This window comes from Nelusetta ayraudi, unplaced genomic scaffold, assembly GCF_046127955.1.
Source record: "Nelusetta ayraudi isolate G7.1 ecotype Tasmania unplaced genomic scaffold, CSIRO-AGI_Nayr_v1 ptg000216l, whole genome shotgun sequence".
NCBI classification, from domain to species: Eukaryota; Metazoa; Chordata; class Actinopteri; order Tetraodontiformes; family Monacanthidae; genus Nelusetta; species Nelusetta ayraudi.
Window position 1 is genome coordinate 193,834 of NW_027466265.1, and position 22,784 is coordinate 216,617.

A 22,784-nucleotide genomic window follows, 5' to 3' on the forward strand; every position below is an offset into this window, starting at 1 on the left:
CTGAATCTATCTATATGACATCATGTGATCTTATGTATATGGCCTGATGTGAACTCAGCAGTGAACCCGCTGCTGCACTCCTTCCCTAAGGACGTCAGGGTCGATATATGGTCTTGTTGTTGCCAACGTCCACCAAATTGAAACCAGATGGCCATTGGGGGTGCAACTATGGAATGTATACATTCTCCTCCACTCCCAGCATCTTCCTCTCTGGTTGCTGGGGGGTATAAGAGGTGATGTGAACAAAGGATCATCGGAGTTGCTGACATCTGGCCCAGAGACATCCCCAGGCTTTCTAGGTGCCTGACTGACTTCTGACTTCTTTGCAAATAAACCAGTTTTTATATACAACTAAGTCTGTGTCAGTGAAGACTCCTTCAACATCTACATCACACGAAGCCACCAGAAGAATTCACCACAAAAGCAAAGAACTATAGAGGCCTCAGTGCTTCACCTGACACACACTGACACACACTGACACACACACACTGACACACACTGACAAGCAGTGACACAGACACACAACAAAGGACAACAAGTTGCCAAAACCAAAGACTCTTCAACTCATTTCCTCATCAGTGATGAATAATAGAAGATCATCAGCATCAAATCAATCACATACAGGTCACTGTATAATATAATGAGTTTATAGTCATGTGTTTACCAGAAGTAGTGGGCTGTATAATAGGCTGTATGAACAGGGTGACCTATTGACCTCCACAGTCCTCAGGCTAACAAGGTGGTTAGCTCAGTAGGCTAAACCTCTGACTGTGGTTGTAGGAGATGTGGGTTCAAATCCCACATGGTACCCGATGACCAGGTTTTATCTGTGTATATTTATAATAATAATAATAAACTTTTATTTGTACAGCGCTAAATCACAACCAAAGGCGTCTCAAAGCGCTTCATACAATCAGAGAGAACCAACCGGGCCACCGGAGCAAGCAAGATGCTACAGTGGCTGGGAAAAACTCCCCTGTGGGAAGAAACCTAGGGCAGAACCAGACTCCAGAGGGCCATCATCTGCCTATGAGTAGTTGGGGTGAAGTAGAAAGATAGAGGAGAGACAGAGAAAGAGAGAAAGGAGCAGAGTGAGCCAGGGTGGCAGACAGGACAGAGTGAAAAACAGATACACCAACCAGGCAAAATGGATATAAACACAAAGAATAGGAAATAATTCAAGGCTGCTGTCCATGTGGAGTGTAAGTGTTCATGCTTTGGAAGGCAAGAGCCTAGCTCGATGGACAATCTGCCGATAGGACAAGTCCAGGTCTTAAGCGTGGCGGTGGGATGAAGCGATGACACCAAGACCCCCAGGACAGCACAATCCAGCTCCTGGCGCAGTGGTCATCACCTGCCGGGGACACAGAGACTGCGGCAGTATCATGCATATCGAGCATTCTGTACAAAGCATAATGAGAGCTTGGACAGAGTGGATAGAGTAAAAGATTGATTGGGTGAGGAGAGTGATAGAGGCTCCGCCTGCACAGAGCAACGATCCCTGTAACGGGAGCGAAAGATCTCCCTCCACGGCGTAAGTCTACAGCAGCTTAACTGACAGTGGATGGAGTCTAACTATAAGCTTTAAGAAAAAGGAAAGTCTTAAGTCTACTCCTAAATAAACTAACTGTGTCTGCCCCCCTCACCGAGGCTGGAAGATGGTTCCAAAATAAAGGTGCCAGGAAACTGAAACACCTACCTCCTGATCTAACTCTAGAAATTTTGAGGATAACTAAAAGACCTGAATCCTCAGAGCGAAGGGCTCTTGGAGGATGATAAAGTTCAATGAGTTCCCTAATATAAGAAGGAGCCTGAGAATGAAGAGCTTTGTAAGTTAAAACTAGAATCTTAATCTTAGAATCTGACCACTTGATCAGAAAGTGGTCAGACAAAACGTCGTTTCGGGGAAAGATTGTCAGCTGCTCTACACCAAGTCCAAAAGTGAGCACAAGATCCAAAGTATGACTATGCTTATGAGTGGGTACATTCACAACTTGAAGGAAGCCTAAGGAGTCGAGGATAGATTTGAAATGAGAACTCAGACTGTCACTCTCAATGTCAACATGAATATTAAAATCTCCAATCATTATGATCTTGTCTTTAGTCAATGCTAAAGTAGACAAAAACTCTGAAAATTCATCTAAGAAAGAAGAATATGGACCGGGGGGACGGTAGACAACAATGAATTCAACGGAATCTGCCTGCCTATCAGGTGACAACGAAATAGACATCGCTAAACTCTCAAATGAATTATAAATAGATTGAGCCTTGAGATTGACTAACAAATTGGAATTATAAATAGCTGCAACGCCACCTCCTCGACCACTATCACGAGCCTTATGAGTATTAATATGACTAGGAGGAGTGGCTTCATTAAGACTAAAATATTCATCTTGACGTAGCCATGTCTCTGTGAGGCCGAAAATATCAACACTATGTTCACTAATCAAATCATTAACTAAAACTGCCTTGGAATGTAGAGACCTAATGTTAAGAAGGCCACATTTCACCATTTTGTTTGTGGGAGACCCTGGAGCCACCTCCGACCGGGCCCCCTTATTTCTACAATCTATTCGAACTAGGTTACTATGATCTATTGGAGATTTGCACAGTATAAGAGGTTTGGAGGTGCGAGGGACCGACACAACTTCTATTGGAAAAGACTGGCAGGGCTTCGGGGACTTACTTACTTACTAACGGCAGGGGACGGCAGTGAGAGAAGCCCAGAGTAGCGTATAGGACTACAACTCTGTTGCCTGGTCTCCACCCTGGAGCGTCAGTGAGTGGAAGCTAAAATTTTAACTATATTGCTAGATAAGAGAGCTGCACCTTCCCGGGTGGGATGAATGCCATCCCTCCTAACAAGACCAGGCTTGCCCCAGAAAGGCTTCCAGTTATCTACAAAGCCCACCGAGTTATTGGGACACCACCCTGACAGCCAACGGTGAAAAGATGACATGCGGCTAAACATCTCATCGTTCCTAACATTTGGCAAGGGGCCAGAGAAAACTACTTTGTCCGACATGGTCTGAGCAAATGCGCACACCGAAGCTACGTTTAACTTAGTGACCTCGGACGATTTCAGGCGTGCATCATTGAAACCACAGTGAATTACAATCTGCCTAAATCTCCGTTTATTCTTAGCCATTAACTTTAAATGCCCTTCAATATCGCCCGCCCTGGCCCCGGGGATGCACTTCACTGTGGCCGATGGCTGTCCTAGGTTAACATGCCTCACTATAGACGAACCGATCACCAGAGTGTCAATCTCAGTCGGCGTGCTGCTGAGTGGAGCAAACTTATTCGAGACATGGACGGAGGGGGCCTGGTGCTGAGAATGGTGGTGGTGCCCGGCAGGCTTGTTAAGGCTACGCTTCCTCCTGACAGTCACCCAACCGACCTTTCCCGGCTGCTCGGGAGCCGCGAAGGGAGGGGAACTAGTGGGACCTAGAGACTCCGACGCTACGCTAGCGAATGAACGCTCCACTCCAGCTAAGCTAACCCTACTAGCTACAGGACTACTATGCTCGAAGGAGCGAAGTCGTTCCTCAAGCTGGCTAAGTCTCGCCTCAAGCGCTAACATAGTACTACATTTAACACGCATCAATCAATCAATCAATCAAATTTTATTTATATAGCACCTTTCATACAAAGGCTTGCAACTCAAGGTGCTTAACAGAAATTAAAATCAAATATTAGTGAAGATAAAAGAAAAATAGAGCAAATACCATCCACCCGTGTCCTCCCAAGTCACATACAGGTCTCTCTGGCAGGCTGTTCCAAAGTTTCGGACCGTAGTGGCTGAACGCAGCCTCTCCATGGGTTCTGGTCCGAACACTTGGAACAATTAATAGGCCGGTTCCAGAGGACCTCAAGATCCGCGAGGGCTGATAAGATAAAAGCATATCTGATAAATAAGATGGTCCAAGACCGTTAAGACACTTGAAAACTAATAAAAGCACTTTAAAGTCGATCCTGAATCGCACAGGGAGCCAATGCAGTGATTTTAAAACTGGAGTAATGTGATCCCGCCCCCTGGTCCTAGTAAGCACACGAGCGGCTGAGTTCTGAAGTACCTGTAAGTTACAGATAGTTTTTTTTTCGGTAGACCAGAGAGCAGGGCATTGCAGTAGTCTATCCGACAAGAAATAAAAGCATGCATCAGCACCTCTGTGTCTGCCTGGGAGAGAAACGGGCGGACTCTAGCTATGTTCTTAAGATGATAAAAACCCGTCCTTGTGACGTTTTTAATATGCGCAATAAAACTAAGCTCAGAGTCAAAAATGACGCCCAGGTTCTTTACAGATTGTGTTGGTTTAAAATTATGAAGTTTTGGTAAAAGTTTCTCTCTCTTGCCTTCAGGACCAATAACTAAAACCTCTGTTTTGTCCTGGTTGAGCTGTAGGAAGTTCGCTGCCATCCATGACTTAATATCTAAAATACATTTTAAAAGGGTATCAATAGGCCCTGTGTCATCAGGAGACACAGCAATGTAAAGCTGTGTATCATCAGCATAAGAGTGGAAGGTGACGCTGTGTCTCCTGATGACATCCCCAAGGGGAAGCATGTAAAGATTAAAAAGTACTGGACCTAAAATTGACCCTTGGGGAACCCCACACTTAATTTTATGTTTTCCGGAGGAACACGCATCCAAACTTACGAAGAAATAGCAATCTGTGAGATAAGAACAAAACCAGTTAAGAACAGCACCAGAGAGGCCCACCAGGTTTCTGAGTCTGTTTAATAAAATGTGGTGATCTACTGTATCGAAGGCAGCGCTTAGATCCAGTAGCACCAGGACTGTGAGTTTATTTGAGTCCGCATTACACCTCATATCATTTAAAATCTTTACAAGGGCTGTCTCGGTGCTGTGGTTCATCCTAAATCCAGACTGATATTTCTCTAAGATGTTGTTTGTACTTAAAAAATAATTTAATTGGTTAAAAACAAATTTTTCTAAAATTACTTAAAAATGGCAAGTTGGATACAGGTCTGTAATTGTCAAGAATAGTTTGGTCTAAATTGCTCTTCTTCAGAAGGGGCCTCACCACTGCCGTTTTAAAGGCAGCAGGGAAGACACCCGTCTGAAGAGAGCAATTTACGATGTATAAAATCTGTTCCTCAAAGAATCCATAAAATGTCTTTAAAAGTGATGTGGGAATTGGATCTAAAAGGCAGGTTGTTGGGTTTACCTGGGAGAAAACTCGACCAAGTGTCCTTGCATCAACCAGGGCAAAACTCTCCAGTGTTTCCTTGGATAGAAATGACAGTCCAGATGTATTAAAAGATACATTTTGATGCGCTAAAAGACTGGACCTGATGCCATCGATTTTACCTCTGAAGTGGCCTGCAAAGTTCTCGCAGAGAGCGTCAGACGGCATCTCTGGGTTTTTTTTAAGATTATTATTAGTTAAAAGGTTGAAGGTGGAGAAAAGATACTTTGAATTATTTTTGTTTTCTATGATAAGTTTTGAAAAATGGGAGATTCTTGCCTGTTTGATTGTATTATTGTGACATTTTAGTTGTTCACGAAGAACGTCATAATGAACAGTGAGTTTGCTTTTTCTCCACCTTCTCTCTGCACTCCTGCATTGTCTTTTTGATTTTAAAATCTCTGGTTTATGTTTCCACGGGGATAAAAGCTGCTTTGGTTTAACAGTTTTTGTAAAAAGTGGAGCCACAGAGTCTAATGTGGATTTAAGTTTTCTATTAAAATTTTCAACAATAAAATCACAGGGTGCAGGTAAAATTTCAGCAGGAGTGCATTTTAAAACCTCAATAAAATTTGCAGCCACCTCAGAGGTAAGGCAGCGTTTCCTCACTGTTCTCACCGGGGCTTCCTGTTGGTTAAAACAATGCAATGTTAAAATACACACAATAATGGTCGGACACGGCCAGATCAACAACAGAGGACACACCAGTGGACAAGCCATAGGTTATGACTAGGTCCAGGGTGTGTCCCCTGTTGTGAGTAGGCCGTGTGACGTGCTAGTTAAAATTCATGCAGTTTAAAAGGTGTAAAAACTCTCTTGACAGTGGGTCAGAGTTGTTGTCGATGTGCAAGTTAAAATCGCCAGTTATTAAAATTCTATCATAAGTTGTCAGTGTGATTGATAAAAGGTCGGAGAGCTCACTGATAAAAGTAGTTGAGTAATGCGGGGGTCTGTATACATTAATGCAAATAATTGGTAGACTGCTAAAAACAAAAGCATGGTACTCAAATGATGAGTAACTGTTAAAAGAAACTTCCTTTGACATTAAATTGTTTTTAAAAATTGATGCAGTTCCACCTCCTCTCTTACATCCCCTGATAGAAAATAAAAAGCTAAAATTTGGTGGGCAAGCCTCGGTGAGGACAGCTGGAGCCTCTGTGCCAAGCCATATGTCTCTGTTAAAAGCATACCATCTAACTTATGATCTAAAATCAATTCATTTATGATAAAAGATTTGTTTAAAAGGGAGCGCACGTTCAGCACGGCCAGGTTAATGGTCGTGCCAGAGGTGCGCGCGTGACCACGGGGAGATAAAATGCGTGGATATAAAAGATTGCTTCTGTTAAAACCAAATTGTCTGTATGTCTCGGGGGAAAGTCTGCCTGTAGCGTGGGTTGTGCGGTTGTGGGTTATGTGTTTGTTGTGTTTATATGGTCGATGATTCATTATTACAGGTATGGGAGCAGGTGTTGGTGGAACAGCAGTAGCAAGCTCAGTCCTATCAGCACTAGGGAAGCGTGCCCTGTGGGAGGCGCTGCAGGAGGCGCTGCAGGAGGCAATGTCCACAGGGTGGTCCGTAGAGGAAGTGGTCGGCACTGAGCAGGGGGTGTGACGCGAAGACAGTCACGCAGGTGTGAGAGACGCTGATTGTATGGTGTAGTGGATGTTTGAGGTTAACGTGCGGCTACCTAATTTGTTTGGGTGAAGTCCATCATGACGGTAAAACGACGGGCGATTCCAGAATAAATTAAAATTGTCAATGAAGTTAAAACCAATGGTGGTGCAGGCGGCGCGGAGCCAGGAATGAAGTTGCAGGAGTCGACTGAACCGCTCTGCTCCGAGGCCAAGTGTCGGGAGAGGACCGCTGATGAAGATTGACATCCCGCAATTCTTCAGGGCCACAAACAGATCGTTAAAGTGACACTTTAGCAGCTCGGATTCCCGACGACGCACATCATTGGCTCCAACGTGCAGGACCAAACGTTTAATGGAGTGTGGGAACAACTGCAACAAGTCCGGGAGTTTGTTTTTAATGTCATTGACGGTGGCTCCTGGAAAACAATGAGTGGTGGCATTGAAGAAACGGACGTTTCTAATTATGGAGCTACCAATGATGGCGGTGGTTGGGGCAAACAGTGGCTGAGGACGAGGGGCCGAGCGCTGGTGCCACAGTGTCACATCATCGGCGGAGGCTGGGGTCCCGCACGACTCTACAAGACCCAGAGCGCCACCAGAACGTCGTCGCGCCCTGAGAGCAGCCTCCTTCACCAACCTGCGCCGAGAGGTGGAGGTTGCGGACCTGACTGGAGGTTCCAGCGCAGACGACCCAACAGCCCGGGCCGCTGGCAGTGGACCAGTCAGAGAGGAGGCGAGATGGTCATTTTGGAGGGGAGGGAAGTCCTCAACACTCAAGATGTCATATTTGTTGTCCATCTGAAGCTCACAAGGCGGAGCAGGTAACGGACTGGGTCGCGTCCGCCGCCCTCCCAGCACTGTGGACCAGGGCTGTTGGTTGGGAGTGGAGCTGTTAGCTCGGAGCCTCGGATTGGGGCTAAAAGTGAAAGCTGCCCTCGCACTGCCGCTCAGCCATTTAGGCTTAGCCCCCTGCACCAGCCACGTATCCTCCCGGATGGAATTAAGTGGTGGAATTGAAGACGCTAGCCCAGGTGTCGTTGCGGCAGGCGGTTCGTCGGCGCGGAGCTGGGGAGCTAGGGCCGATCCCTCAGCCGGAGCTGAGCCAGTGAGCCCGGGATCTGTGTCCATGGAACCGGGACCGAGCATCGGGATGGTTGAATCCAGATCCGCGAGTCCGACTGAATCGGGACCAGTAGGACCCAGGCTAACAACAGAATCCAGCCTCATCTCTTCATCCCTGATCCAGTAGAGGTTGGAGATACGCTGCTCCAGCTCCGCGATCTTCTGCGATTTGTGGATGCAGCTGTCACACTCGTGTGGGGAGGTAAGTGGAGCCATGCGGGGGGCAGGCGGGACAATCTGGAAACCAGAAAAGAAACTCCGGCAGCAACAGTGTAGTGCAAAACGGCGGAGCTCGTAGCTCTTTTACTGGTGTTTACGGCTGTGGGCCGCAGTGGAAAACTTACACGCGCCAAAGAGGAGTCCGCTGCGTTTTGTTGTCTTAGATCAGAGTGGGTTTAGGTCCGGCAAACAGCAAAACTTACCAGCGCGGGCCCATCTCTGGGCCCGTTGAGGTGAAAACGTATCCTGGATAAAACTTTGCCAAGTATCTGCAGATACTCCGGTGTCCAGGAGTGGAACAGAATGTGAGCAACTGTTGGTGCTCTGTTATATTAGTCTCTGGTAAAAACTCTGGATGGTATTTGTGCTCAGTAATTGAGGACGAGCTAAAGCTAAGCATCTGGCAGTGTGAGCAAGAAAAGACGGGAGGAGAGAGAGGAGGGACAGAGGAGAGGTGAGAGGGAGAAGCCATGGCTTCGACTGTGCTTATGCAAACAGATAGAGATAGGTGTATTGAGAAGATACTAAATAATTTGGAGAACAATCACCTTTTAAGAGAAAACAGTCCAGTGGTTCGCTCAGTCAGAGCTCAAGCTCAGGAGCGGCGTGGCTGGCTGGCCGGCTGTGCTGTCGCCTCCTGTGTGACGCGCGGTCACACAGGAGGTTATATGTGTTATATGTGTTTTTTTCTGGTTTTCAGACATGTTGAGATTTTGCTTAGAGTAGCGCCATCTTGTGCTAAGCTACCACAGGACTTTTTAATAACTTTTATTAAAGTATTTAAAATTCTTTGTTCAATTGTGATGACAAATTGCTCCTCTTGAATTCAAAACACCAGTGTGCCTGTGCCGGGTCTTGAACCAGCAACCTTGACATTCAAAACTCTTCCTATGATGCAGTGAGCTACCTGGCCGCTCTTCAAGCCTTCTGATGGTTCACTGGTCCTTTGGAAGTCTTGGTTTGCATCCTTCCACTCGGTCTCAACCATGACAGGACACTCATTGACCTCAGTTTCAGCCTCATTCAAGGACTTTGAGGAAAAAAATGTCCCAGAAAAAAAAGACAAACTGCAAATTTCCCCAATGTGGGATTAATAAATGCTTCTTCTTTGGATTTTGCTTGGAAATCCCAGCAAATTCAAGTTTTGGGTTTTTTTGGACATTAGGGGGAAAAAAAAAAAATCAACATTCTATGTTGTGTATATTTTCTATGTGTGTATTGTATCAGTGAGTGGAAAGAGTCTCTGTGGTCTGGTGAAAGATGACAGGAAGTGACGGAGCAGGAAGTTGACATTGTCTGTTGCAATCCATTTATTTCCTCATCTATATTTTCAGATGCACTGTGTGTTAATGAACCTTCTTCACGTGACTGATCCAGTCTCACATGCCACTGGCCACAGAGACACAACACACTGTGTTCAGAGTCTGTTGGGTTTTTTCCAGTTGTTTCAGACATGATGAGATTTCGCTTTCTACCACTCCGTCTCATGCTGAACTGTGATTGGACGGTCGACGTTTAGTGGATTTATTCGGTTCTTTTGACCGAGGAGGCCTGCTGGAGACTGAAGGGAGTAAAAATAACACAAGGAATACATTTGTCAAAAACTTTATTCAGAAAATTCTTCAACCAACCAGGAACAACCAATGAGCTCAGGAGCAACATTAAAAGTGGTGGCACACAACCAGAACCTTTGATCCAAAGTGAAAAGGAGGCTTCATGCTGAGAACCATCTGCTCCGGCCTCCATCTCCAAGTCCTCCTTCTTCCACTGAGGATTCAGCTCCACCAGTGGCTTCTGGGACGTCTCTCCCAGTAACCACAGCAGCTTGTAGGGAGAAGCAGTCCGCCAGCCACCAGGCTCCACTGGGGTCAAAGATCGTGACACGCCCACACACTGTGTGTGTCTGCAGCTTGCTGTTTAGCTCCACTGGTTGTAGTTCTGTCAGCCACCACTAGATGGAGCTCTCCTCTTCACTCTCCTCCTCATCCTCCCTCACCTCCAGCTGTCGAGAGAAGAAGACACAGCAGGAGTCAGGACTCACAGTCCTTGAACGCATCATCACAGAGATGTTGACTGTTGATGGAGATGATGGAGTGACTGGTGAGAAGAAGCAGACTCTCAGTCACATGTCAAGTGTGGAACATATGAAGGTCATGTGACCATGGAGTGTTGGACTGATGAAGATGAACTGATCAATAATTGAGTGGTGAACTGAGAGAAGAAGCAGTTTGGCAGCAGATGTTGGATGAATGAGGAGCAGCTGGACGTCACCATCCTCCTCTCACACTGTCACTGGGAACACTGGACCTCTGCTGTGGGATCAACTGGCTTTGGTGCTGGAACCATCATCCACTGCTTCCAAACCAGTACTGACCTCACACTCTCCAGTTGATAGTCTCTGCTGTGGACAAGATCCATCAGTGGCTTCACTGATGATTCCTTCAGCTGATTCCAACCCAGGTCCAGCTCTCTGAGGTGGGAGGGGTTGGACTTCAGAGCTGAGAGCAGCCAATCACAGCTGAGCTCTGGCAAACTGCAGCTCCTCAACCTGAATAGAGAATAAATGATGGAGAGTTTATAATGATGGAGAGTTTTTCCAGGGTGTCATCACTCTGAAAATCAAGTGAAATGTCGACTTCAGAATCTGACACTACAGAAAATGTCATCTTGAAATTAAATCCTCGGTCCAAAACTAATGTGTGTTGAAATGATGTTTGGTCACATGACCACTGATGACCCTTTCTTTTCTTTTTAATTTAGACACTGAATAAAGTTTTCATATTTCTGGAAGTCATTTTGATATGAATCAACCTTCAGTTCAATGTTTATTCAACATGTGTGATGAACTGTGTTTGGTGCTGAAACCATCATCCACTGGTTCCAAACCAGTACTGACCTCAGAGTCTCCAGTTTACAGTCTGGACTCTGCAGAAAACCACTCAGCACCTTCACTGATGAATCCTGCAGCTGGTTCCCACCCAGGTCCAGGAGTCTGAGGTGGGAGGGGTTGGACTTCAGAGCTGAGAGCAGCCAATCACAGCTGAGCTCTGACAAACTGCAGCAACTCAACCTGAATAGAGAATAAATGATGGAGAGTTTTTCCAGGGTGTCATCACTCTGAAAATCAAAGTGAAATGTCGACTTCAGAATCTGACACTACAGAAACAGAGAGGGAGGGAGAGAGGGTGAGTGAATGAGCGCTGCAATCTGAAATCTGACCACTGGATGGCAGGATTTTACACACTGTGCCTTTAGACCAGTGGTTCTCAAACCTTTCTCTGTCACCCCCCACCTTGGAGGAAGGAAAGTTTTCATGCCCCCCCCAGACAAAATCGTGGCAAATTATTATATATTATATATTTTTTTTCAAATTGACTGAAACAACATAAAAGATGAACATTCCTCTCACCAGCTTTACGCATTTCTGCTGTGCAAATAATGTTTGACCTTTGACACTTTTTGTGACATCAAAACCAACATTCTTTTTTTATCATTAACATTCATTTCACATTCAGTTCACTTTTCTCTTCATTTATGAAATCATTTATGTTGTTCAAATAAACAACTTTAGCAAATCACTCTTTGTGGCCTCAAATCCTGAACATTACTTTTTAAACAAGAATACTTTCACTGTTCTGCTGTGCAAAGATCTTTTCTGGCAAAGCACTTTTGTAACATCCAATAAAGAAAATGAACTTTTTATCATCAACATTCCCTCTGTTTTCTATCAAGTTATTCTGTTGTGCAAATAACCATTCATTCACTTCACTAATACAATAACAATGGAGTTGAATATGTAGATAAAATAAGAAATGCAGGTATTTGGCAAGAGTAGTGAGAGTGTGTGAGAGTTACTGTATTAGGGCGTTCTAGGTAACATCTCGGTACGGTACGGGTCGGTATTCAGGCATTTCCACGAGCCCCAGCACGGTCCCAGGGGTTACGATTTTGGTACCTGCCTCCTTGGGGTTCGACGCGAGCAGAGCTGACACCGTATGGGTGACGTAGCAACGTGCAGGGCACTGATTGGGTAAAAGTTTTGACGAAAGCCAAAGGCAGTCTCTCATGAAAGACCAAAACCGCCATTTTTTAAATGCCCCGCGTGTGGATTTTTACAGTTTCACGTCTTAAAAACTGAAAAGATTATGAAACTGTACCACGGGCGAACGTAGAAATGCAGACGTTTCTGTTCTCTGTGGCCGAAGAAAAAGCTCATAGAGAGCTGGATGGACGGAGCGACACGCAATGAAAAGCCTTCCTGGTTTCGCAGCCGGTGGCCGTCGCTGTACAGCGAAACAGTGTCCGGAGAAACAAAAAAATAAAAATGCCGAGCGACTACCGACGCACCAAGGACTACAACAGTCGGAGTGGAACGAACAGAGAAAATGTTGGAGGTTTGTTCAGCCTAATTCGGATGCGATGGAACACCGTCGCGGTGTCCAACGGGAGTGAGACGGGCTCGACTCGGCCCCCTGCCGTTGGACGTTGAATCGTGTCGATAAACCGCTAGCCACCACCGCTAACTCCGTGATCTGCTTGTGTTGTGTTCGCTGGCAGCGAAACTTAAGAGGCGGCGAGTTTCGTAAGTTTCACTCCCAATAGCGATTTTAAAACGCTGCTCGCTTGTTAACGCCCGGTCGAATAGAGTTGTTGCTGTTTTGTGCTTTGTGTGGACTTAAGTTGTGCGGATATTCTTGTCTAATAATAAACGACTGTGAGACTCAGGTGATCGTTTCAGCGTCTACGTTTTCTCTTCTAGGAAAGTGTTTTGATACAAGTCAACAGTATGAAACAAAATCATTCTAAGACCTACGAAAATGTCTCGCACAAAACAAAACAAAACCACGGTTAATACAAAAAGTGAATCCTATGGTTTCCGGGACACGGGAGGCACAAAAAAACCTTTGGTTCGCCTTGCAACCGTGACTCCGCCCACGCTCAGGTACTAGTCAGGCTTATGGAAATACATTTCAACCGAGCTGTCCTGTACCGTGAAAGGCTGGCACTAGCCGCACAGGGCTAGTGGGTAAACAACCTTAGCTGTGAAAGTGGGACACCTTGTGATGCCATGAGTTTAATTTTTACAGACAAAGCAAGGCCATTTTGGTTTACTGCTGAATGCTTCTTGTCTTTCTTGGGGGAAACTCTTTGTTTGTGTGTTTGTGTTGAAGGCCTTAGCTCTCTTTGGGATTCTATCATCTTTAGTTTTAAAATTTATCATCAGTGGAGAAGCGACAGGGTTACAGGCTTTCCTTGCTTCTCTACTCAAGAACTCTGTGAAACGTGCAAAATCTGGATAGCTGCCTGATGTGTCGAGTTCATCTACGACAACTCTACTCCACTTTCTCATAATCCATTCTGGCAGTTTTTTGAGCAATTTGTGGTTTTCCTCACAATCATTAAGGATAGCCAGTCCTTGAACGTGTGGAATTGCTTAAGTGCAGCTTCGGAGGAAATCAGAAAACTCTCGTAGTGCTAGTGGGTCATTTGTGCTGATCTTTGGCCATTTCATGAGCTTATAACGGAAAGCCTTTTATATGATGAACGGATTTCAATACCTGTCCTATAGAACTTTCCACGCTCCGTTGTATGCGTTCTCTGAATCTCGATAAAAGACAGCTTTGCGCACCTCTCCGGCAAGATAATTTTTGAGATAAAACATCTTCTCACTCACTGGTAGGGGCTTTTTGTCAATAAGAGTAATGAATGACATCTTCCAATCTGTGAATCTTAAAGGGTCGCCACTGAATGTGGTGGGTTCAGGGACTGGCAAGCGATTCATACTCAATGAACTAGCAATTGCTTGTGCTAGATTGGCAGACTCTTGGTTCAGTGTTCTTGCAGAAGCTGCTTGGCTAGGTTGGAATGATGCGATATCTGGATTTAAAGGAGCTTCTTTTTTCTGTCTTCTGTAGCAAGCAGAACCAATTTGAGTGTCAATTCCTTCATTATGGTCCTCAAAACTTTCATAGGCTCTGACAGGGGCTGCTGCTATAGCAACCTCCTTTTCTGCTTGTAACTGCTGCAGCTTTGCTCTCTCTTGTTCCAACTGTTGTTGCATTTCCACCTCTCTTTGTTTCATTTCTGACAACAGTTTTGCTTCTTTAAGTTTCCATTCACTTTCTAAATTGTGGACATGTGCTTGCTCTGCTTGAATTTCTTCGATGGCCTTGGATTGCTCCATTTTAACAGCGAGCTCTGCCTTTGCATTAACTATGCTGCTGTGAGTACTGCTTGAGCCAGAGTGATTGCTTAATTGCTCTGATGGGCTTGTGGTTTCAGTTTCGGTGTGACCAAAGACAGACCCATATTCCCTTTTGTTTAAAATTTCTCTAACTCTTTCCTTTTCAAGTTGATTATTATATTCTTTATCAATGGTTTCTATGCGGTTGCTGACAAGTTCACAGATTTCCTTTGTTAGTGTACCACAGGCGTCCATTTTGTTCACAATCTCAGGTGTAGTGTCGCTGTTACGTAGAATTGGTTCATATTGCTGTTTTACGGTTTCATGCCTTGTTTCATTATCTTTCTGTAAGTCATTTAGGTCTTCTAAGAAGCACAGGGTTTTTAGTTTTGTCCTTGCCTCCCTTGCTGTAACTTTCCAAGAGTTATAAGCCTTGTGAAATGTTTTTTCACGTTTTTTGGCATTTTCATGATGCATTTCTTGACCTTTCTCTGTTCGTTTTCTCTGACGTGAGCTGGACTCGAGTGGGGGTGTCCACAGGATTGTCTATTTTTTCCGTTGGGAGTGACATTTTTCTTGCCTTGCAACTGTTTTAGTTCAACTGTCTACTATGCCTAAATCTTTACTTATAAGGTGTAGCTATCTTCACCACAGAGTAACAATATGTCATGCATTCACAGACCATGAAGATATATAGACCCTTTCACAAACATGAATTATTATTCCATTGACACGTTTGACAAACACCATGAAATATCGTCAATATCAGTTCACTTTTTCAATTTATTTGACCTCAGAATATGTTCAAGACACTTTAGTTGCATTGTGAACTTATGTGGATAAAGTCTCTTTGGCTCCTTCACACTCAATGTCTCTTTCTTTACCTTCTGTAGTTGTACCATTAGTATATTGTCGTTTTAATCTTGCCTGAGCATCATGAGAAGAGCGAAGTCGTCTGGCTTGTAGCAGGTCGGCAGATGAATCTAGAACCGGATGGCGTCAACTTCTCTGCAGGGATCCGTTGCAGCTGGGGCTTTCGCTGATCGTCGTCGGGGGAGTTTTCACTGTAGCAGCCCACTTGGAATTACTCGCAAACGCAGAGGGTTTTTACGGGTGTTCTTTTATTCTTCTTCTCCTCCTAATCCTTCACGTTTGACACAGTGAGAACTAATAAATAAACAAAACAACAAAACAAAATACAATGACGTGGTGTCATGCTTCAGCAAACAATACAAATCATATTTACATCTTTTGAATCAATAAACAATTATCCACCATAAACTCAATATTTCACATTAAATACATCAATAAACTTTGCCTACCTCCTTCCGCTTTCCAAGGGTGATAAACTTGAACTCAGTCTGCTAAACCTTTAGCTTCGACACTTCGTGATGATGCTCCTTACATAAGATAACCAACAAAGAAAAACGTAAGGCAAGCCACAGTGACACAAACTTTCACAAGATTAACACATTACGTTAGAAGTAGATTTTACATGTTTTACCGACTCTGAAGTGAGATGGAGCATGTTGCTTTCCGAGGCAGGAGCAAACTTTCTTCGGCAAAGAGGAAATAGGCCGTTTTCAAAATAAAGGCACAAACGAAAAACGGTAACACAACAACACTTTAAAATAAAATCACTGCCATTTACAGTTTTTCCTTATGATGTTGAAAAAGAATAAAACTTTTTATTATTATTTCAATTATGGAATCCAGCGACAGTTCAAGAGGAGAGACCCCACCCCCACCCCCACAAGTTCAGTTAAGCCATTGCACACAAATGGAAGCATGTACAAAAACAAAATATTCTATTCAATATCTTTATCGTACATTTTTGCATTAAAACAAGCTTCATTTTGGTGTGAGAAGTTGTGTGTTTTATCCGTTCCGACAAAGGTCTCGGCTTGAATACGTCGAATGCTTCCGTATTGAAAAAAAGACACTTGGAAGATGTTTTTTTAATAAATGTCCACTGGCCTTTGAGTAGTAGTGGGATGAGTTCAGAGCAAAGATTTCATCATTTTTTTGTACTCAGAAGGAGAAGTACTTGGTAAACCACTCCTGTTTCAGCTCCTCTCGCCCCCTCTGCTCCAGATATGGGCCCCTACAAAAACAAATAAACATTTATTTAGAGTGTCTTAATTTGAAATGGTTGCAAACCAAAATGTGAGCCATTGGCCGTTAAATAAAATGTTTTTTTTATAGTGTTTTCTTTGATTCTTTCTAATTCAAAAAAGAACTGCATGTTCTCCGAAAATGTAAACCTTGCAGGAGGGGTGGACCACCTTGCCAACTTGCAATAAAAAAGCATTTTCAGTCAGTCTCAGCATACCCTGACCAATCAGCCTCTTTAACATTTTGCTATAATCAGGTAGCAGCTGCCGCAAGCTGGCCCAGTCCCAGTAGAAGATGGAGGAAAACAGGAATTGACTGTGAGCTGAGCTGCTGCTGAAGAAACTTGGAGAAACTTTTGTGTATACGCGGTGGTTTTTATCATATTAAAAGAAGTCTTGGGATTCACTTTACATTGAGTTATAAAGAAACTGGGAACAAAGATGGGAAATAACAAAAAAACATGCTTGTTGCTTTTGTATTTAAAAGATACAAATTCTCTGCAAAGTCATTACCCTATCGTTATTTCAGTTCTATTTCTTGAAGTGGAGCTATTTGAACTATGCTGTTGTGTAGTTAAATATAAAGATAGATGATATTTCAGAGGGGGCTTATTTAGAGTTCCTTCATCTTTTGGGGTAAAAGTTCAGTTTTCAGTACAGACAAAAATAAGCATGGAGAAAATGACATTGGTTATTGTTATTAAAAGTGTAAGCATTCAATAATGACTCCTTGGTTGTAAGCATTAGTGATTACAGTTTGGTTGTGCTGCCGTTGAAAAACAAAAAGAAACTATAGTATCAAGAGAACAAAAAAATTATCCAGGTGCTAATGCAACACCTCTGGTCAGTTCAGTCCAGATGATTCTGCTACAACTTTGTCCTTTTTGCAAAAACTAATTGCAAATGTATTTTTTCATTAAAGGCAATGAAAAAAAAAAGAACTTTTTTTACTTTTGTTTCTTTACTTAAGTAAAGGAGTTGAATCAGTACTTTTACGTTTACCAGACTATTTTTCTACATACAAATCCATACTTTTGCCATCTATAACTAGGAAGCAGTTGCTTTCAGCTGCTTTTAAAAAACAAACAACGCTCAGAAACACTAGAAACATCCTGTATCAGTACCAGTAGATTAGGCTCTTTTGATCTGTGTTGATGCAACGAGGCTCCTCCTACCTGTTTGAGTGGCTCTGCAGGTACGTGTGTGGATCCTAGCAGGAAGGCGACACGTAGCGGATGCCCGTCTGTGGCGAGGGGCAGACGGGCAGCGGGGCGGTGGGCGCCGGGGTCGGGGGGATGCAGGAGGTGCGGGACCTGGACGAGCGGAAGATGGAGGGGAAGGAGGGCTGGCCCAGCGATAGGGAGGTGTGCATGTGCGGCAGGGAGGAGGTGGAGTAGTGCGGGGAGGGGTGAACGTGGGAGCTGGACTGGTGGGGGAGGGTCGAGGAGGAGTGCTGATGGAGGGAGGCGGGGGAGGGGGAGGAGGAAGAGGTGGAGGAGGTGTAGGAGCGGAAGGTGCTCCTGTCGAAGGTGGTGGCGGTGGCGCTCGGGACGCTGGTGGGACACGCGGGAGACTCCGTCTGCTTCCGCTGTTGATGACAAACAGCAGAGTCCAGGGCGACTTGTAGGACTTTGCATTTCATGAACATGGCAATGATCCTCAACCAGCGAGTCAAAGGTGTGCAATAAATGTTATGTGAGTAATATTTGGAGATTCTGAAGAAGAAAGCGACATCAATGCAGCACCCAAACCTGGATACCGCAGCCCCGTTCTAAACTAGCATGAGGCTACCTCGCTAAACTAGTGAGAGATGGGATCAGGCAGCTTCAAAGCAACCTGGACTGACTGGACACGAGAAATAAATCAAAAGGATTCAGACAGTGTGAGGTTACCGGTACACAGAACTCAGGAGATTATTTACACTGTACTGTAGTAGGTGATTCACTTCTGCCATTCATCTTTTAATCAGGTCCATTTGTTTTGAGATAGTAGCGGTGGTTTTGTATTTTTTATCTAATTTTATTACAATCATTATTCAGAAGGACAAATGATTTTCAGTGTTGCATGCAGCCGTCAGATTGTCACGTCTTCTGACTCAGGAGTGTGTTTGATATTTGGAAGAAGAAGAAGAAGAAGAAGAAGAAGAAGAAGAAGAAGAAGATTTTTACAATCACATTTATTTACAAAATACAGGCTAAAAACTTATGCACATTTTCCTAACATAAATAACTGATTAAACAAAGAATTAAATGAACTAAAAAAATATAATAATGAACAACAACAGAAAATCAAAACCAAGCCAAAAGAGACAACCCATTCAAAACAAAACGAAAATAAAAATAAAATATTAAATAAATAAATACATAAATAGACAAATAAAAATAAAAACACAAAAAAAAACACAAACACAAATCAAAAGCCAAAAAAAGAAAACATTCAACCTTTTAGTGCATCCGAAAAAAATAACTTATTGTTTAAAATAGCACACAAAGTATTCTTGTGGCACCAGATTTTTTGGAAAGCGTCAAGGTCTTTCACCATTTTAAAAAAAGAAAACTCTAGGTGGATTCGGGAACGCAGGTTGCGGCGCCACACCATTGTTGCATCATCGCTACCGAGACTTCTATTTTATTTTTCCTTGAGATGTAAATTGCCATTTTCGCTTCTCCAATAATAAAATTTAAAAGTTGCCACATTTCCTTGTTTTTTTTTGCTGTAGCCCGTACCATAAATAAAATTTGTGATTGTAAAACTCTGATTAAAAGAACTAAAAACATTTGTTAAAACAATAAAAAATGCAGTGAGTCTAAAACAATCAATAAAAATGTGAAAAACCGTTTCGCTGGAGTCGCAGAAGGGGCACTGGTTGGACACAGCAGGGTTAATGATGGAGATAAAAGCATTGGAGGCAATGGCCCCATGCAGGATCCGCCACTGAAGATCTCCTGTTCTTTTCTTCAGTGGCGGCTTGTACAGGACCCTCCAGTGGGGTGTACCGTCCAGTCTTTTACTCCACGCACACGTTCTTTTCCCCAGAATCTTTTGGTTAAAAACTTGGACGCACACTTTATAGAGGTCCTTCTTCTTAGTGTGACCAAGGTGAAGGGATGTGGTCTTCAGTAGAGGGCCTTCGGTCTCAAGGCGAGGGGTGATTTGTAAAGCCGGGAAGGGTTCTGTGGTGTCTGGCTCTGTGCCTGACTCCAGCTGCACGAGGAGACTTTGTTCTCCAGGGGATAGTCTCTCCCTCCACAGCTGGAGCAGTCTCTCCGTCATCCTGGTGGACTGCAGGCCCAGCACACTTCCCACAGTCTGGTGGTCACCAAGGGTCGGTCCTGCCGCTTGAACCAGGCGCTGCAAGTCCACGGTGTTTGTCCTGAGCAGAGCAGCCGTCAACCCGGGCGTCGCACCACTGGAAATGTCCAATCTGGCACCATGAATGAGTGGTTCTTTTAAAAGCCAGAACAGAGAATCGGAGGTGTTTTTTTCTTTGCTGCTTTTAAAAAAAGCCCATACTTTAAAAACACTTTGATAAAAAGGAGGAATCCCATTTAACTTTAAAAAATTGGAATCTATTAAAAACAGAGCAGTATCCAGTCCCAGTTGACTCACCTCTCTGAAGATGCAGCTGGCCACACCCCTCCACACCAGGTCTGTTGGACCAGTCAGGAAGCGCTGGAGAAACTGCAGCCTGAAAGCTGCAGTCCTGCTGGCCAGGTGGATGAGGCCCTGTCCCCCCTCCTCTCTCGGTAAAAACAGCACCCCCTGTGGCACCCAATGTTTTTCATCCCCAAAAAAATCTATGACTTTTTCTTGGATTCTGACCATAAGTCCAGCTGGAGGATCCAGACAGGACAGTCGGTGCCACAGGAGGGACGCGACTAGGTTGTTTAAAACCAAAACTCTGCCTCTATAGGACTCTCAATGTCACTGTACAACACACGGATCATGGCAATGAAGCCAGGGCTGAAGCCAAACCTCCCCATGACTTTCCAGAGGAAGCTGTGTTCAACCCGGTCAAAAGCCTTTTCCTGGTCTAGCGAAATGAGACCAGTGTCAATACCCAATGAGCTGGAGACCTCCAAAACATCCCGAATTAGGTAGACGTTGTCTACCATGGACTTGCCGGGTATTTTATAATCCACGCAGAGAAGGGACACCAGGCGCCAGTTCTTAATCTCCTGCAGTTGTCCTTTTTTAGGAAGGAGAGTCACCACTGCTCTTCGACAGGAGAGAGGGAGGGAACCGCTGTCCAAGCTTTGGTTCAGAACCTGGAGCAGGTCAGCTCCTAGAATGTCCCAGTACTCTTTGTAAAACTCAACGGTGAGTCCATCGATCCCCGGGGATCTCCGTCCCTGCATGCCCTTCAGGGCAGCCGTTAATTCCTCCAGCTGTAGAGGGAGGTCCAGCTGTGCATTTGTGTCAGCTGACACCTACGGGAGAGTTCTGAGTAGGGTCTTCCTCCAGTTCAACGTCTTCCTCATACTCCGACGAGTAAAGCTGGGAGAAGAACTGCGTGGCTCTGCTCCTGATCTCCTGGGGCTCGGTCAGCTCCTGCCCGGTGTTCGTCAGCAGGCAGTGGATGTCCTTGTGCTGTCCGTTCTTCTTCTCCAGGCCGAAGAAGTAGCCAGAGGGAGCATCCATCTCTGAGATGTTCTGGATCCGGGACCGGACCAGCGCCCCCTGTACCCTTGAGTCCAGCAGGCTGGCTAAGGCCATCTTTTTGGAGTTGAGGACTTCAATGCGCCCTCGATTTCCTGTGGAATAGCCAAGCGCTTCTAATTCCACTATTTCACTCTCCAGGTCTTTGATTGATCTACATGTATACTGTGTGACATTGAGAGTGTACTGCTGACAGAGTAGTTTAATTTGTACTTTTCCATGGTCCCACCACTGACTAAGACTACTAAAATCAGATATTTGATTTTTAAAACCACACCAGAAAATTTTTAAAACTTCTTTAAAACCTTTATCTAAAATCAAAGCAGAATTAAAATGCCAGTAGGCGCTCTTTGGTAAAATATTTTTTAGTATGACGTCACATAAAACCAGTGAGTGATCAGAAAAAACAGATGGCACAATCCTACAATCTTTAAAAACATTAAAATGATGCTTAAAACAATAAAACCTGTCTAACCTCGCTAGAGAGACTCCGTTCTCTCTCAGGTGGGACCAGGTGTACTGACGACAGTCTGCATGCATCCTCCTCCACACATCCACCAGGTCATGGGAGTAGACCAGCTGCTTCAGAGTGTGCTGGGAAGCTGGATGTGGCTCTGTGGTTGCGGTCTAAAAACTCATCTTCAGTACAATTAAAATCCCCGCCCAAAATTAAATAATCCTCTGAGCCGCAGCTGTTTAACTTATTATTAACAATTTCTAAAAACCTCTTCCTCTCTGCTCCATGGTTTGGTGCATAAATGTTCATAAAAAACAGATTAAAACTGTGGACCTTGGCTTTGACCAGCAGGCATCTCCCCTTCACCACCTGCTCCACCTCCACAGAGGATGGAGAGAACCTCTTGGAGAGGAGGATGCCCACTCCTCCACTTGCTGTGGTGTTGTGGTTTAAAGACACGCTGCCCTCCCACTCCTTCTCCCAGCACCCCTCAAAACTTGGGTCACTGTGGACCTCCTGAAGAAATAAAGTGTCCAAGTGCTTTCTTCTTGCTGTGTCCAACACAAGTGCCCTCTTTTTTGGTTCTCTGGCTCCATTCACATTGAGCGTTCCAATTTTTAAAACATCCATGTTTGGGATTAAAAAGCACTAAAATAAGAAAATAAAAACACAGATAAAAATAAAATCCCTGTCATCATTTTAAAAATGTATTTCTTTTCGGACTCGTATAAGGTGCTTTTTTAACCTGAAGATTTCTTGCTCAGTTAAATCTGATGAAGATTTGTTTTTATAACAGACAGAAAAAAGGTGACTTTGTCAGGAAAGTGCATGTCAATGTTCAGGTTTTTAACTCCTTTTGTTTTTGCAAAAAACTTTTTATCATCTTTGCTGAATAAAAATGTTTCTCTCTATTAGCTAGAGGTGTTGTTAAAACTATTTGTGAGAGCGACAATTCGCTGCAGTCAGATATGGCGCCCTCACTGTCACTGCTGTCTTCTGCAGCAGCTCCAGCCCCCAGTCTACCAGTTTTCCCTCCCCCCTCATTTGACACTGTCTGTTTCCTTTTGCTGCGTCTCTGAGACACAGCAGTTTTCCATTCCGGTGTTTCACCCAGACCATCAGTTTGTTCAGTCACACAAGAAGACCCACCACCAGTTTTCTCATCCACACCACCCAGTGCT

General features: G+C 44.3%; 1 protein-coding gene and 1 long non-coding RNA gene across 2 annotated transcripts in view; both read right to left on the bottom strand.

Moving 5' to 3' along the window:
- Nucleotides 1-2,694: 2,694 nt before the first annotated feature.
- Nucleotides 2,695-3,493, bottom strand: LOC142881680 (uncharacterized; the record flags this gene model as incomplete). Its single annotated transcript, XM_076016096.1, has 1 exon — nucleotides 2,695-3,493. A coding segment is annotated over one exon (717 nt), but the record flags the coding sequence as incomplete, so codon positions are not given.
- Nucleotides 3,494-9,783: 6,290 nt separating this feature from the next.
- Nucleotides 9,784-22,784, bottom strand: part of LOC142881689 (uncharacterized) — an 84,642-nt gene continuing 71,641 nt past the window's right edge. The window contains exons 2-3 of the long non-coding RNA XR_012925619.1: nucleotides 10,554-10,737; nucleotides 9,784-10,180 (exon numbers count right to left, since the gene is read on the bottom strand). This is a non-coding gene — a long non-coding RNA (uncharacterized LOC142881689). The remainder of the gene's footprint in view (nucleotides 10,181-10,553; nucleotides 10,738-22,784) is intronic.